Source organism: Hydra vulgaris, chromosome 10, assembly GCF_038396675.1.
Source record: "Hydra vulgaris chromosome 10, alternate assembly HydraT2T_AEP".
NCBI classification, from domain to species: domain Eukaryota; kingdom Metazoa; phylum Cnidaria; class Hydrozoa; order Anthoathecata; family Hydridae; genus Hydra; species Hydra vulgaris.
The window spans coordinates 40,034,859-40,050,792 of NC_088929.1; the positions used below are offsets into that span (position 1 = coordinate 40,034,859).

Consider the following 15,934-nt stretch of genomic DNA (forward strand, 5'->3'; position numbering starts at 1 on the left):
TTTTTTTAAATTAGTTTTATATACGATATATATGTTTCTTTGCAAACACAAATATAATATACTTATTTAAGTGCATTGAACTGTACTGAACTGCAGTTACTTTAAATTTTTTTGGTTTAGTGGCTTTTGTTAAGAGCTTTTAAATTTTGCTTCAAAGAGTTCTTAAAATATTCCTAAAAATTATTAGTTTTAAAAAACTTTTACAAAGAGTTTCTTCTAATAATTTTTTTTTAAATGTGTTTTTCTCGAAATACGCAATAAGCATATTAAAGCGTTTTCAAAAAACGGCTGCAGCCGTTACAGCATAAAAAACTTTTAATTGTCAAAAGAAAGTATTAAAGTTTTTTTTAGCTTCGGGCTTTTTTTTTTTTTTGCCTCCACAGCAGCACCTTCTGGAGTAGTAGGACTGTTTTATTATGTTTTTTCTTTATTAAGATTCAGACATTTTTTTTTTCAGACCATCCGCAGCCTACCCAAACAGCAAGGATATAATGGTCCCGCACTGGTCCTGTGCAGGCTGCCGCGCTGGACCAGCTGCGGCGTCCAACGTTGGCGAAGCTCCGTTTTGCTCTAAGGATTTCTCATGGACCAGCCATGGCTAGCCAGTGATGGTAAAACAGTGGCTAGCCACTACAGGAAAAGAACTGGCAGAAAAATGGCTAACCATTACAGTTGAGAAATGTCAACTATTAGAATAATAGTTGACATTTCTCAACTGAAAATTATACTTTACTTTTAGCATCAGATTAAACTTATCTTTCTGTAAAATAAATTTCAAATTTTTAATTCATAATGTATTAACTACATTTAATCGCTTACATTACGACATAGTTGACCAAGCAAGGGTATTATTATATAACATAATATTCAATGAGTAATATAAGAATATTTACAATCTAACATATTTACTATCTAACTTATTTACAATGACAAATTTTAATTTGAATCTTCTGAATCAGAAGTTGATGATAAACTAGAAAAAATTGTATTTTTCACTTTCGAAAAACAAGGTACTTTATCGGTTGCAGTAGCTTTTTGAGCCAGTAGCCTTGTGGCTCTCGCCTTCCTTCCACCATTTCTATCGATTGCTCCCGCCAAAAAATGTACTATCGCCTTTTGAATATCACTTTCTGTGGGTTGTGCAGTCGGGGGATTTCGCTTCAATGCGCCTGTAAAATTAAAACACATACATATAAATTCAAACGATGTCATATTCTCAACTTATATATTTATTCGGAGAATCATCCATTAATATAAAATTATTAAATTAAATAATTTAAAGTTTTTTTTTATGAAGTCAAACCTATTTTAAAATAAAAACATTTCGGTATATACTTGGCATTTACTTACATAAAAGGAAAAGAACAATAAATATACAAATTTTTTTTTATTGTCCCACTTTTTACAAAATATTTTAGTACTGGATTCAAATGTTAGCCTATTCAACAGAACCGGAAATAGTATTGTGACACCATTACAATAAAGATTACCTTCAAATGTTTATTAGCTCCCACTATCCTCCTTACCAACATTTTAGTAGAGCCACCTTATTAATGTTAAAAAAAAAAGATTAAAATGAATTAAAAACTAAATTTTTTTATAAAAACTTTTTTACTTGGTTGCCAACCAAGTAAAAAAGTTTTACTTGGTTGGCAACCAACGCAACCAAGATAAAAAACTACTCAGTAGACAAAAACTTGCTATGCGAATTATTTTAAACCTAAATAGTTTAACGCCCTCAAAAGGTTTATTTAATTAACTAAATATACTCAATGTTTATCAACTAAACATTTATCAGATACTTACTTTTATGTACAAAATTGATAATAAAATGACACCTCTAATATTTAATACCTTTTTTAACAAAATAAATCATGTTTAACTTTAAAAAATTTTATTCAACCCAAAACTATACGGCCACCAAATTCTCTATAGCAAATAGAGGACCTAAATTATGGCATTCCAAATTTAATAACGACATCAAAACTACTGGTTCTTTTCACACATTTAAAATAACACTTAAACAAAAACTTCTTACTATTGACAATGAATTAAGTTATTTCTTAATTTTTTTTAACTTAATTTTTATCTTCTTTTTTATTATTTTCTGGTTTTTATTTTTTTATTTATCTTTATATTTTTCCTTATGCAAACAAGCCACCTGGTTTGCTTATTAATGTTCTTGTTATTATTAACTTAAAAAGTATAAAAAATAACTCTTAATCCTATTAATAATTATTTATTAACAATCAATAAAATTATTTCAACAAATAGTTCTTTTTATAACTTTATTTCAAATCTGATCTTATATTTAATTTTGTTTTATTTTGTTTTTTGTACACCTTGAGGTACTGATTGTCTTTTATTTAAATTGTGTCATATTTTTTTTGTTTTTTGACTTTTGTTAACTAAATAAAAATATATTTCAATTAATTTTTAACGATATTATAAAATATCTATCTTATAAAACTACTGCTTATAATGTAAAAGAACGATGTAAACTACGGGGCTTAGTGATAAGACTAATTTTTTCTTCTTTTTGCCCCGGCCATGTAAATATTTATACATTTTGGTATTGTATCATTATTTAAACGGCGAAATATATACATATAAAAAAAATTTTCAATTCAATGTTAAAAAAAAAAGATCTACCTTCAACAACTAATCTGCAATTCAAATCACGAAAAGACTGTTTGTCTTTATCACCCTGACCTGCCCAATTTAGTTTTTTAAGAACATCATTATGTAATAATGACAACAGCATTCTCTTCACTGCCTCTTTTAAGTTTTGCCCACCTTTAGAAGCAACTGCTTGTATCTAGATACAATAAGCAATAAAATAAACAACAAAACAAATAAGATAAAATGTTTTCAAAATGAAACTTTTGACGATTAGCACAAAAAATATATTAACTTGACAACATATATTTAATTTAATTAGAAATCTAAATTTTAATTTTCAAACTTTTGCTTTCTTACTGCTAATTTAGTTTTAGAAAAGAGAAATAAAGATTAAATATGTTTAGCATTAAAATTTTCTTGAGTTGCAAAACTTTATTGCTAAACACATTTGTGGTGAACTTCAATAAACCAATAGAAACTTTATATTTTCCTTTAAATAATCAAAATAAATAATAAAAAAATAAAGTGTAAAAATTAAGATCAGTTAAATGAGTGAGCAACTTACAAGCTTTTTCATTGTCATTTTTTCATTTTCAAGTGTTTTTTCAAGTTGCAATAACTGAGCCATATTGCATAAGGGAAGTTTAAGAATATCAAAAATGTTTTGGTCATCTTCATGAATTCCACCATTAGCAATATTCTGCAGCATGGCTGTGTTGTATGCAACCTCTTTTCTCAGATTTGCCACATCCTCTTTGAGTTCCACTAATATTGAAACTATTTTGTTTGTCACAGCCAATGGCAACATTTCTTGTGATCTCTGCTCCTCATTTATTAGATTTATTTTAGATTTTATGGCAGGAGGCGTGAATGAAAGTAGTGGAGTTAGCATTTGTGCGCTTACAGGTTTTGATGGTGTAAGTTGCATGGATGTTCCAGAGGGAAATATTTTTGGCGTAACCGGAGCTGGTGTCAATAATTTAACTTTTTTAGAAATTGGAATAGGTTCTTCCACAAAAGATTCTGTTTCGCTGTGCTCATCAGGATATAAAACTGCTCTTTACATAAAATAAAGAAAATAAAAATACTTAGGATTTAACTTTAAAACCATAAAATTGTATTTACAAAAAAATATAAATTCTCTACTATTAAGTACCGCTTCGGACGTAGCCTAGTACTTGATTCTGAATCACTCTGCAGATCAGATGTTATGGTAGCCTTTTCAAGTTGACATTGTGCCTTGTTGTAGGAACCTAAAATACAACCACTAAGTTATACTCTTATAACAACACTATCAATATTACAAATACAGCATAAAATTATCACTATTTCTTTTGTACAATACATTATAATTTTTTGACAATAATGCAGGTTATATCTTAAGCACATTATGTACATATGTGACTGACCTATTTTTTTAATAACTCGAATGGCATGTTTCGGCCAATTTTCATTAGGGGCTTCACATTCTTTAATGGCCTTATTTACTCTGCCTTGTGAGGTATATGGTGGCCAAAAGCAAAGTTCATTATTATTTAAATATGTTTCTGGCAAAATTGCAACAGCATCTTTTTCATTTTTAAAAGCAACAATAAGAAACTGATGGAGATCCATTCTAAAGTTTGTTCTAAATTAAATAAAAAACATAACAACACCAATGATTGAAAAAAAATAAAGCTCAGTATAAGAAATACTACTTCTATTTTATTTTTCTGATGTATAAAGTTTTCAAAAGAATTTCAAATGATTTCATTATTAGAATATAATTTCAAAGATTAAAAATTTATTTTGAAGAAAAATTAAAATTACTGAAATGAAAGTTTAGAGAAATAGAGAAATAGAAATAATTCATTATTTCCAAAAATAATTTCATTAAAAATAAGACTAAGATTGTTACACTATTATTATTACACAATCATTATGTTATTTTACAACAATATTGATGTTATAATTATATTCCTTAACAGGATTTGTGTAATCGTGTAAATTTATATAACTTTTTATATATACCTACATATATATATACATATATATATATATATATATATATATATGTAGAATACACTGACAAAATTTATATATAGATATATACACATATTATATGTATATATACATGTATGTGTAGATAGTAACAGTAGTAGTAGTAGTAGTAGTAGTAGTAGTAGTAGTAGTAGTAGTAGTAGTAGTAGTAGTAGTAGTAGTAGTAGTAGGAGCAGCAGCAGCAGCAGCAGCAGCAGCAGCAGTAGTAGTAGTAGTAGTAGTAGGAGCAGCAGCAGCAGCAGCAGCAGCAGTAGTAGTAGTAGTAGTAGTAGTAGTAGTAGTAGTAGTAGTAGTAGTAGTAGTAGTAGTAGTAGTAGTAGTAGTAGTAGTAGTAGTAGTAGATTACAAATTAATAAAAGAACAAATAAGAATAAAATATAAAAAATAAGCAATAAATTAACAAACCTTAAAAGTACCAGATGGATTTAAATATAGATGGATAATAAAGTTTTTTTTTATACAAGCTAAAAATAAGGAAGTCAGACACATTGATTGTCTATGGCAATAACAAAAGTAATAAAATAATAATAATATGACTATTTTTCAGATAAATTACTTAAGTTAATTTTAAAGTACTGCAATACATCAAATGATTAGAGGTACTTAATAAATAACTTTATAATTTTTATAACAACAAAAAAATTGAGTTGAAAGAATTTTAAATCTTTAAATACCTCTTCATAAAAAAAACGAATGAAAGTCTTTTAATAAATCAAACAATAATTTAAGTACTTTTGATACCATGTGAACTTTTTATTTTATTTTATAATAAATAATTTGTTAATATAGTACTTACATATATTCATATACATATATGTGTATATATATATATATATATATATATATATATATATATATATATATATATATATATATATATATATATATATATATATATATATATATATATATATATATATATATATATATATATATATATATATATATATATATATATATATATATATATATATACTTATATATAAATGTATTCTACAAAATAGAGTGCTCAATGTTCTTAGAAGAACAGAGCAATTATAAATTTGTAGAAAATCACTTAACAAAAATTTTTCTAATTTAACACTATGTTTCATCAATAAAGACTCATACAGTAGTAAAGACATTTGCAACTTCCTGTAGTTTAATTTTTGGTATGGGTTGAAGTGTTATTAATTTGATCATTCATTTCTGATGAGTATTTATTGATGAAACAGTGTTAAATAAGAAAAAATTTTATTGAGTGATTTTCTACTAATTTATATATATATATATATATATATATATATATATATATATATATATATATATATATATATATATATATATATATATATTATTGCTATTAAAATACTGAACTTATTAAAACAAGTTTATTACAATTTGTTAACAAAAAAAAGTTGAACATATATCTTGAAGTCAAGGAAAGTCAAAGCATGTTCAATATAAGACTAAAAATTAACATATCAACTAAAATTGTGTAGCAAAGGTATAGTAACAAAGTAAGCTTTGTAAGGGAGTAAAACACATTTTTGTTTTATTTCTGATAATAAAACATATAAAAGATGCTTAGCTAAAGAAGATACCATAAAAATACCAAGAATATCTGAATTGCATGGGTAGTTGAAAAAACTCTCAACTCAATCAAAATTGCTGCACACCAGATAAATTTGACCACAACAACTTTTAATAATATTTTTAACTAGAACTATAGAGCCAGTTTTTATTTTAAAACAATTGTCACCTTGCGAAACTTTAATGCAAAATTTGTTTGTATAGAGCTCTTTGTGTTGAGTCTGCACATTTATATTTTCACTATTGCACAAAGGTCCATCAAAATGTTCTTTTTTTAACTCAAAGTGTGCTATTAGTTTGATTATCGATTGACTCTGCAAGATGTTGTTCTGATAGCCTCCTTATAACTTGATGCAAAGGCAAGTGTGATTTTCTTACAAGTTTCTTAAGATTTGATAAATAATTTTCAAAAGGAACGGCTGAAAGATTGTCTAGTGGACCATATTGTTTGGCATCTTGTGCTAAATGCACTAGTCCATGCATGTTATAAGTTACAACTTCAGGTCCAAATAAACTTGAAGAGTGTTCGACATAAAGTACAAGCAAACTATGTGCATAATCAACATATTTGTGACACAATGAATGACTATGAAGAATAGTCATTCCGACACAAAAAAGCATAAAATTGTTGTACAAAGCTTCAGGTAATGTATCTCGAAAGCAAACCATACAAGTATACAATAGAAGTTGTCGAAATTCTGTAGCTTTCCAGCGTTCAAAATCAGAAAATGTTCTTGGCTTTCGAGCAAATTCTGAACATATATTTGTTTTTAAAAGAAGCAACTTTTCTGATAAATTAAATACTGCACGTGGACCGAGACGTGTTTTTAACGGACCTTTAATTAACAAATACACGAATTTGCGCATAATACCCAGGCATGACAAATGCATATAATCCTGGGACTTGCTATAAACCTGGGACTTGTGATATCAAACCAATAGAGGTTTGAGCTAGAGGGCTCACACAAATGTGATGCTTACGATCTGACATATTAGCGAATGATGCATCTGTTCTTAATTTTGCAGCAGTTTCAGGAAAAGTTACTCTTCCATTATATACACCATGCTGCTCACATTTATCGCAGCCCTGATATGCATTATGACCTTTAGTGCATTTTACAAATGCTCTTGCTGGGGTGTCACAAATAATTGCAGAAATTCTAAATAAATAATGTTGACTGTTAATTGTGATACCATTTTTGTGCTGTTCATTAACTTCTAAAACAAAGTCAGATAAGAAAGTTGTAATGTTTTCAGGTTTGCAATTGTTACACTACAGTGCAATTACAAATGGTTTTTTATTACATTGCAATATTCCATCAAACTTTTAAACTAAACCAAGAATTGGCCATATCTGCATGCTTGAACTTTTAAAAAGAGGCAAACCATCAAAATTGACTTGAATTGTTGCAGTCTTAAACTAAACTAAATTAAACTAAACCAAGAATTGGCCATATCTGCATGCTTGAACTTTTAAAAAGAGGCAAACCATCAAAATTGACTTGAATTGTTGCAGTCTTATCTGTAAAACATTCTGTACTTTCAGATAAAAGTCCATTTTTTATGCCTAAGTAAGAATAGGAATTTTCAAAAACTTCGACCTTTAATTGTTCAGTTTTTAGAATAGATTTGGGACTTTTTGGTAAATCAGGAAATGATTTGCGCAACATAATCAATAAATCACCCAAAGCTGCATGTGTTATTTTGTGCCTAGTTGCCCAACTAGTCAAATCATTAACTAGGACATTTATAACATTTGACTTGTCTATGGATAAAATTGATTCTGAACTAATTACCTTTTCATCATTGGTTTTCCAAATTTCACCAGAGCTGTTGACACAATCATGAAAAACTGAATTTAAAGAAAAAATAGATGTATCAGGAGGTTCATAACACTGCGGAGTAGCATCAAACTTTGAGTTATTGCAGTTTATATTTAAAGGCAATGAATTATCTTCCAAAAAAAAACTATTAGCTTCAGCAATTTCATTTTCATTTTAGTCCAGTAGCTCATTTTTAACCTAACAATACAATAAAAAACTTGTTTCGTTTAACAAAACAATTAATTTGCAATAATTTTTAATTCTAAAAAATTTTTTAAAAACAAAAATTCTGTTCAATAAAATATAATCTTCAATGAATTCGCTGGCATAGGCTAGCCATTATCGGACCAGTATATACTTGCTGTCTGGGTATTAGGGCTAATTATCTAAGCACATTATTAAAATAAGTATCTCAATCATTTCGCGCAACAAACTTTTTCTCCCGGAATTTTGATGTTTTTTGAAAAAATTTAGCTTTTTTAAAAATCCCTTCGTTTGTTAAAGAGTATAATATCTTTACATACCCAGACAGCAAGTATATACTGGTCTGATAATGGCTAGCCTATGCCAGCGAATTCATTAAAGGACCGGTAAGGTTCCGTTCGTGGATCGCCAGTTCTGGCAATCCGTAACAGGGCCATTGAAGAGCCTTTATAACATTGAATAAACTTTAGTGTAATTTGAAAAAAACTTTAGTTCTAGCATCTATCTTGTTTTTAACGTTTCATATAAAAATATATATTCTCCGATTTTTTATTTGTTAAAAAATATTTGCAGGCGATATATTGTTCTAGTCTGTTTTCTTTTACTTCATTACTTTAAAATCTTTTGAAGATTATATTTTATTGAACAGAATTTTTGTTTTTAAAAAATTTTTTAGAAAAATTATTGCAAATTAATTGTTTTGTTAAACGAAACAAGTTCTTTTTTTTTTTTTTTTTTATTTTTATTTTAGGTGCCCCAAGAAGTCCTAACGGTCTTGTCACAGAGCACCGCGGAAGTGCCTTTAACCAGGAAGTTCACGCCTCCTTCCTTACCGTGGCGCGAAAATTTGTCCAGAGCTCGTTTCGAACCTGGATCTCCTGCTTATAAAACAAGCGCTCTAACCACTGCGCCACGGCCGCAAATTATTAAATTGTTAGGTTAAAAATGAGCTACTGGACTAAACGAAGAAAGATTCAAAAAAATTTTGCAACTATTTGAAATGCAGATGAAATTGCTGAAGCTAATAGTTTTTTTTTGGAAGATAATTCATTGCCTTTAAATATGAACTGCAACAACTCAATGTTTGATGCTACTCCGCAGTGTTATGAACCTCTTGATACAGCTATTTTTTCTTTAAATTCAGTTTTTCATGATTATGTCAACAGCTCTGGTGAAATTTGGAAAACCAAAGATGAAAAATTAATTAGTTCAGAATAAAAATGTCCTAGTTAATGATTTGACTAGTTAGGCAACTAGGCACAAAATAACACATGCAGCTTTGGGTGATTTATTGATTCTGTTGCACAAATCATTTCCTAATTGACTTTTATCTGAAAGTACAGAATATTTTACAGATAAGACTGTAACAATTCAAGTCAATTTTGATGGCTTGCCTCTTTTTAAAAGTTCAAGCATGCAGATATGGCCAATTCTTGGTTTAGTTTAAAAGTTTGATGGAATATTGCAATGTAATAAAAAACCATTTGTTATTGCACTGTACTGTAACAATTGCAAACCTAAAAACATTACAGCTTTCTTATCTGACTTTGTTTTAGAAGTTAATGAACAGCACAAAAATGGTATCACAATTAACAGTCAACATTATTTATTTAGAATTTCTGCAATTATTTGTGACACCCCAGCAAGAGCATTTGTAAAATGCACTAAAGGTTATAATGCATATCAGGGCTGCGATAAATGTGAGCAGCATGGTGTATATAATGGAAGAATAACTTTTCCTGAAACTGCTGCAAAATTCCGATCCTTTTTGAAACTTTCGAGCAAACATAGTTAATATGATGTTTCCATGTGATGTTCTCGTCAATGAAAATAATAATTTATAATTCCTTAATTTATTTTCGATTAAAAAGGGATTAAAGTTTTGAATAGAAAAATAAAACTCTTTAGAAGCATTTTTATGAATTAAAATACTTTTTAATAAACATAGGCTCATAAAAAGACTTTTTTATAAGTATTTTAAAATTATTAAAACTTGTTTTTGAATTATCTTTAATTTATTAGGAGCTTTTGAATTGCACTTTTAACTTTTCTTCCACACTTTGGCTTCAGCTTTTGCTCTTTTTACAAATGGCAGACTATTGCTATAAACAAAAAAAAGCGGCTTTATTTTTTGTCCAATAAAAGCCCGCAAGCTAGACATCAAGTTTATATAATAAATAATTGGTTTACATAAATAATGAAATAATGGACAATGGAAATAAAGTCGCTCGCCCGCATGCTTATCAACTTTTTTTTTTAGGACGGGAAACAATTTTGCAATTTAAAGCGGCCTAAAATTGATTAGGATATAATTAAAAGTTGCATAATATTCTCATAACCATATCTAGTGGATATCCTAATATATATATATATATATATATATATATATATATATATATATATATATATATATATATATATATATATATATATATATATATATATATATATATATATATGTATATATATATATATATATATTAGGGTTTTGACTTTATAGTATATCCAGTTTCCTGTATTAAAAAAAAATGAACTTTAGTTTGAAAGTAACTGAAAGTCATTGGTTTTATTTAATTTTTGAAAAAGGTCACCCACCATGACTCTTGATTACACACTGGCTCCCATATATCAATGAATATTTTTTTTCTTCAAAAGTTTATCTGGGTCTCAAAAGAACCAGAATTTTATAGTGATTTCAAAATTCAGAATCTAGGGTGATTTAATCCAAATGTTCAAATTAGTAAAACGAATTGACGAAATAAATTTGCATAACCGAATTGATTATTTCAATACTAATTGTCGAGCAAGAGGTCATAAATTAAAAAGGCATAAAAACACAAAATAATTACAAGTTTAACAAAATCAGACAAATTTTTTTTCCCTAACGGAATTGTAAATGGCTGGAATGTACTTACACTAGAAATCATCGAGTCAACAAACATAAATCAATTTAAGAACCACATTGATAAATAATTTATATTTTAACCTCAAATCTAGTATATTGTTTTTAATCTAGTATATAATTTTTTTGGCTGTTATAGACTGAAATTCTACCTCATTTCTATATTACTGCTTGCTGGAAATTGTGATTTGATTTATGGAACTTGCATTGATGTTTCTTTGTTTGATGTTAAGATGTTCAATAACTATTTTTATAAAGAAGGCAATTATACAAAATTAAGCCACATCTTAAAAAATCACAAGAAGCAAACAATTCCGAAACGCTGTTAAGAAAGCACAAAACTATAACCTTTACAAAAAATACATAAAAATCGAGATGTTAAAAAATACCAATCCAAAAAACATCTGGAATACTTTTAGAAATATACAGACTGATGCAAACTCAAAATTATTTACAATAAATAATAAAAAGGACAAGGAGTCAATCACAAGAGAATTCGCCGATAGTTTCGAAAAACGGTTGAACACTAAATCTATAACGCATACCGCGACGAGTTTTCAAGTTCCACCTTGTACAAAATTTGACTTTGTAATAATATCAGATGAAATTATAATAACGGCTATCTCTTTCCTAAAATTAAACAAAACCAAAGATGCATTTGGAATCTCTGCAACATTTAAAATATTTGCGTTGTGAAGCCCTAATAGAATGGCTAAAAAAATACTTCACATTTTCTCTTAATCATGGTCAAACGCCAAAGTCGATGTCTACATCACTTATAATACCACTTGCTAAATCTTATAAAAAATCATTAACTGATCCAAATAACTACCGTGGTATCAGCATCATTCCAATCTTCACAAAACTAATCGAATATATAATCCTAATAATCTGTCCAGATCTAAAAGAAGCTCATCCTCTACAATTCGGTTTTACCAAAAATAGCTCAACCCTACACGCCGAATTTGTTATTAGTGAAACAATTAAACACTACAACAACAACAACTCACCTGTTTATCTCTGTTCCCTCGATGCTGAAAAAGCTTTTGACAGCTGTAACTGGGACATTCTTTTTGAGAAACTGTACAATAATAAAAAATTACCACTGTATATTGTTAATACAATATCGTCATTATACAGGGAAAGTAGTGCTTCTGTGTCTTATCTAGGTTGCAAATCATCTCCATTCTATCTAACGCAAGGAGTGAGACAGGGATTGATTCTCTCGCCTCATTTGTTCAATCTTTACACTCAAAACCTACTAGAAACCTTACAAAATGAAAGTGTCGAAGGAACATCAATAAATGGAAACTACACGGGTGTTGTAGCATATGCTGATGTCATTATACTTCTTAGTTCCACCATCTCTGGTCTACAAAAGCTAATTAATATCTGTAACATTTACACAAAAGAAAATTGCATAAAATTGAATGCTGACAAAACCGAGTTTTTGGTCACCGGAAAACATCAAATTAAAAAATGCACGATAACACTCAACCACCAAAAAATAAAACTAGACAATAAACTTACTCATCTAGGCTTTATATGGGACACAAAATATTCACCAATTGCCTCACTTAATCGTTTAAACATTGATAACCGAATATCCCATTTCCGGGCAGTAATACAGTCTTTAATTCAAGCTGGAATTCGTTTTGTTCACCCAAACTCTATTGTCCAGTTATATAAACCTTTAGCTGTTCCAACACTAACGTATGGTCTTGAGCTTTGCGACCTTAAAGAAATGTTATTGCAAAAGCTTGATATAGTAGGAAGAATTGCACTGAAGTCACTACTAAACGTTTCAAAACATAGTAAAAATTATATACATCCCCTATTTTGTATTGAAGATATATCTATAATTACGCAACAAAATAAGATAAACTTATTTATTCGCCTGTTGAAAAATAAAATGACATTTGATATTCTTAAGTCGCAGTTGAACAACAATCAGGTCCACGACCTTTTGTAGATAGCGTCAAGGCTCTGTGAAATAGTCATAAATTAAATATAGAAAAACTAATGCAACACAAAGAAAAAATAAAAATTACTGGTTTAAAAAATATAATTCCTGAAACGGATCTTAAAATCTTAAAATGTGCAGTTGCGTACTGTAACTCAAAAGAACAAAGAACAATCTTCAAGGATGTTCTTGAAAATAAAATTCCTAGATCCTAGAGATTTTTTTTTTTGAAACTTTTTATTTACCTTACTTGTAATATATAGTGGGTGTTTAACAAATATATAAATAAAATTTTTGAAAAACAGAGACATGGAATAGAGACAATTTCAGTTCCAGCACAAAAACATATCGTCGGGGATAGTGCAAATCCGCGAATCTACTGCAGGTAGGGAGCATCTGCATTGCAGATAGTTTTACAGTAGATGGTTAAAGCTGTATATTTTTTTTTTATTTAAACAGATTTTGGGCTTCTTTTGGCATAAAGAGTTTTATTAATGTTCTTTGTAATATCAATAATAGCCATTAGGTGTTTTGGTTAATAATTTAGTCGCTAGAACACTTACGCGGATTTGATTTAACCACAAATTCATCACAATGGTACTCCAGAGAGTAAGTTATGCGGTGTTGAAATCAAACTAGTAATATTATTACGAAATAATAAATATATAATAATCAAATGATAACATGAATTGTAATATCTGTTTAAAGCCTTACATCATACATGTTTAATTAAAAAGGAAAAAAAAAAAAAATATATATATATATATATATATATATATATATATATATATTCCGAAATCTCTTCAAAATTGATACAACAATATATATATTCCAAAATCTCTTCAACATTGATAGAACAATATTTCAATAACAGTTTGCTTTAATCTTACTCAGCCTGTACAGCCTTTTTAATTACCTTATTAGGTACAGTAGAGCAAGTTTTAGAAATAATATCACGAAATATACTCGTAACAATAAAAGAACATCTTCAGCTATCTAACAAAAATATATCTTTATGACTTTATAAATGAATCTTTATGATTATAAATTAAGAAAAATGTTACTCATCAACATTAAAATTACAAAAAACATCAAAAAAGTATAAAAACTATTTCAACTACTCAAAAAATAACAACTGCCATCGTAGTTATAGTTTAACAGAATAAAAGAAAATTAAACATTTTTGTAAGGTAAGTTGTCATAAAATTCATGGTAATCCTTGGGTATAACACTTTTTAACTGTTGTAAATGATCATATTTTGATTTTGAGATCTTTCAGTAAAGAGTTGTGGTGGCAATCTTTCAGTAAAGAGTTGTGGTGGAATCACTGGTTGAACTCTTTTTGGTCTTTGTGGTAATTGTTTAAAGCTATGTTTTCATCTTTCAAAACATCTTCAAATAGTTTTCTGGAAGCCACTTTCTGTCCATTTTTCGTAGCATTTTTAACATAGATATGATAGAGCTCACGTTTGGACTGTATTATGGGTTCTAGATATATTCTTTTACTTTACTTTCTGCAGTATTGAGAAGGCAATTTAGGCATGGCTCTTAAAATTATTTGTACCAACTCTTTCAATGAATGGCATGGCCATGCAGTATCATTATGTCTTGATATTGTATCCCTATTAGACTGTTTTCCAAGCCAGTACCTAACTGTCCACTCTTTAATACCCAACGTTCCCAAAAACGTCTTTAAACATACTCTCATTTTGTTGTTATTTAATTTTAAATAATAGACTTTTGTAATACTTCGCCTTGTATTAGCCCTTTCAGTAGTTTTTCTTTTAGTCAACTTTTTATCAACTAAAGATAAAACAAAGATTTTCTTGGCTATCCAGCTCATCTCCCAAAATTTTTTAAAAATATCTAGTCTCACACTTTCTGTAAACTTTTTGCAATTAATCACATTACTTTTTAAGCATTTGTTTGATTTACAAGCCTCTCCAAGTTTTCGCACAGGTCTTACAGCATCTTGTAAAAATTTTCCTCACCAGTCTTTCTAAAACCTATATATTCATGACCTAGCATTCTCAAATTCTTATTCCTAAATCTTTTTGAGGACATTTGTTCTGCTTTTCGTTTCCTTTTTCCAGATTCAACTGCTACTTCAGGTTCCAAATTTCTTTCATGAAAAAAATCGTTATTGCTGTCTATTGATTGAATGAAAGCTATCTGTTCAACATTTGTTATTTCAGAGATTAGATTGTTATTTGGATCAGCAACAGAATCATCTACTAAAAAGTCAAAAGTTGGTAATTCATTTGGTGAATTTTCTTAAAGGCTTTCAATGTCATAACTTGATGTATTTTATCTTCTCGACAAGAGTTTTTTGTTATTCGCCATTTTAATATTTGATCTAAAAAAAATTAGCAATATAAATATAGAAAAAATATTCATAATGATTTATATACTTTAGGTGATATTTTTAACTAAGAAATGCATTTATATAAATTGGCTAACATACAAAACGTTCACCTTACAATATTCAGTCATTACTAATGACTGAATATTGTAAGGTGAACCGTGCTAATAACATTAAGATGAAAATTTAAACTGAAAATTTTTTAAAATGCTTATTTTATTTAAAATTATTTAAAATGCTAATTTTATTTAAAATGCTAATATTAACAAAACTAATAGACTCCCATCATATTCAATTTAGAAGTAGGAAACTAATCCTACACAAGAGGTATAGTCCTGCAATTATATAGATAGTAAAAATAAATTTAAAAAAAGTATTATTAATCGACAAAAAATGTAAACAATCACTTTTTTCTTTATAAAAACGTGATCGCGCATATTTGGTCT

The 15,934-nt window shown here is 28.2% G+C and overlaps 1 protein-coding gene across 3 annotated transcripts; it reads right to left on the reverse strand.

Annotated features, from left to right (window-relative positions):
- Positions 1-858: 858 nt before the first annotated feature.
- On the reverse strand, positions 859-5,187 carry LOC136085962 (uncharacterized). 3 transcript variants are annotated; one of them, XM_065808011.1, is made up of 7 exons: positions 5,068-5,187; positions 4,032-4,249; positions 3,779-3,875; positions 3,188-3,680; positions 2,653-2,818; positions 1,491-1,546; positions 1,027-1,169 (listed from the first exon to the last, which is right to left on the reverse strand). In XM_065808011.1, the coding sequence occupies exons 2-7, from the start codon at positions 4,234-4,236 to the stop codon at positions 1,161-1,163; spliced, it is 1,026 nt and encodes a 341-aa protein (XP_065664083.1). In that variant the 5' UTR covers positions 4,237-4,249; positions 5,068-5,187; the 3' UTR covers positions 1,027-1,160. The 3 variants fall into 3 exon arrangements, with proteins under 3 accessions (XP_065664081.1, XP_065664083.1, XP_065664082.1); XM_065808009.1 differs by lacking the exon at positions 1,491-1,546 and having other exon boundaries at positions 859-1,169; XM_065808010.1 differs by lacking the exon at positions 1,027-1,169 and having other exon boundaries at positions 1,332-1,546.
- Positions 5,188-15,934: the final 10,747 nt, after the last annotated feature.

Bases quoted from the DNA above. Each gene is read 5' to 3' on its own strand.
- LOC136085962 (XM_065808009.1), bottom strand. From the start codon at position 4,236: ATGGATCTCCATCAGTTTCTTATTGTTGCTTTTAAAAATGAAAAAGAT. The intron at 3,876-4,031 runs GTCAGTCACATA...GTTGTATTTTAG, and splicing joins TCGAGTTATTAAAAAAATAG to GTTCCTACAACAAGGCACAA. The intron at 2,819-3,187 runs GTAAGTTGCTCA...TATTGTATCTAG, and splicing joins AAATGACAATGAAAAAGCTT to ATACAAGCAGTTGCTTCTAA.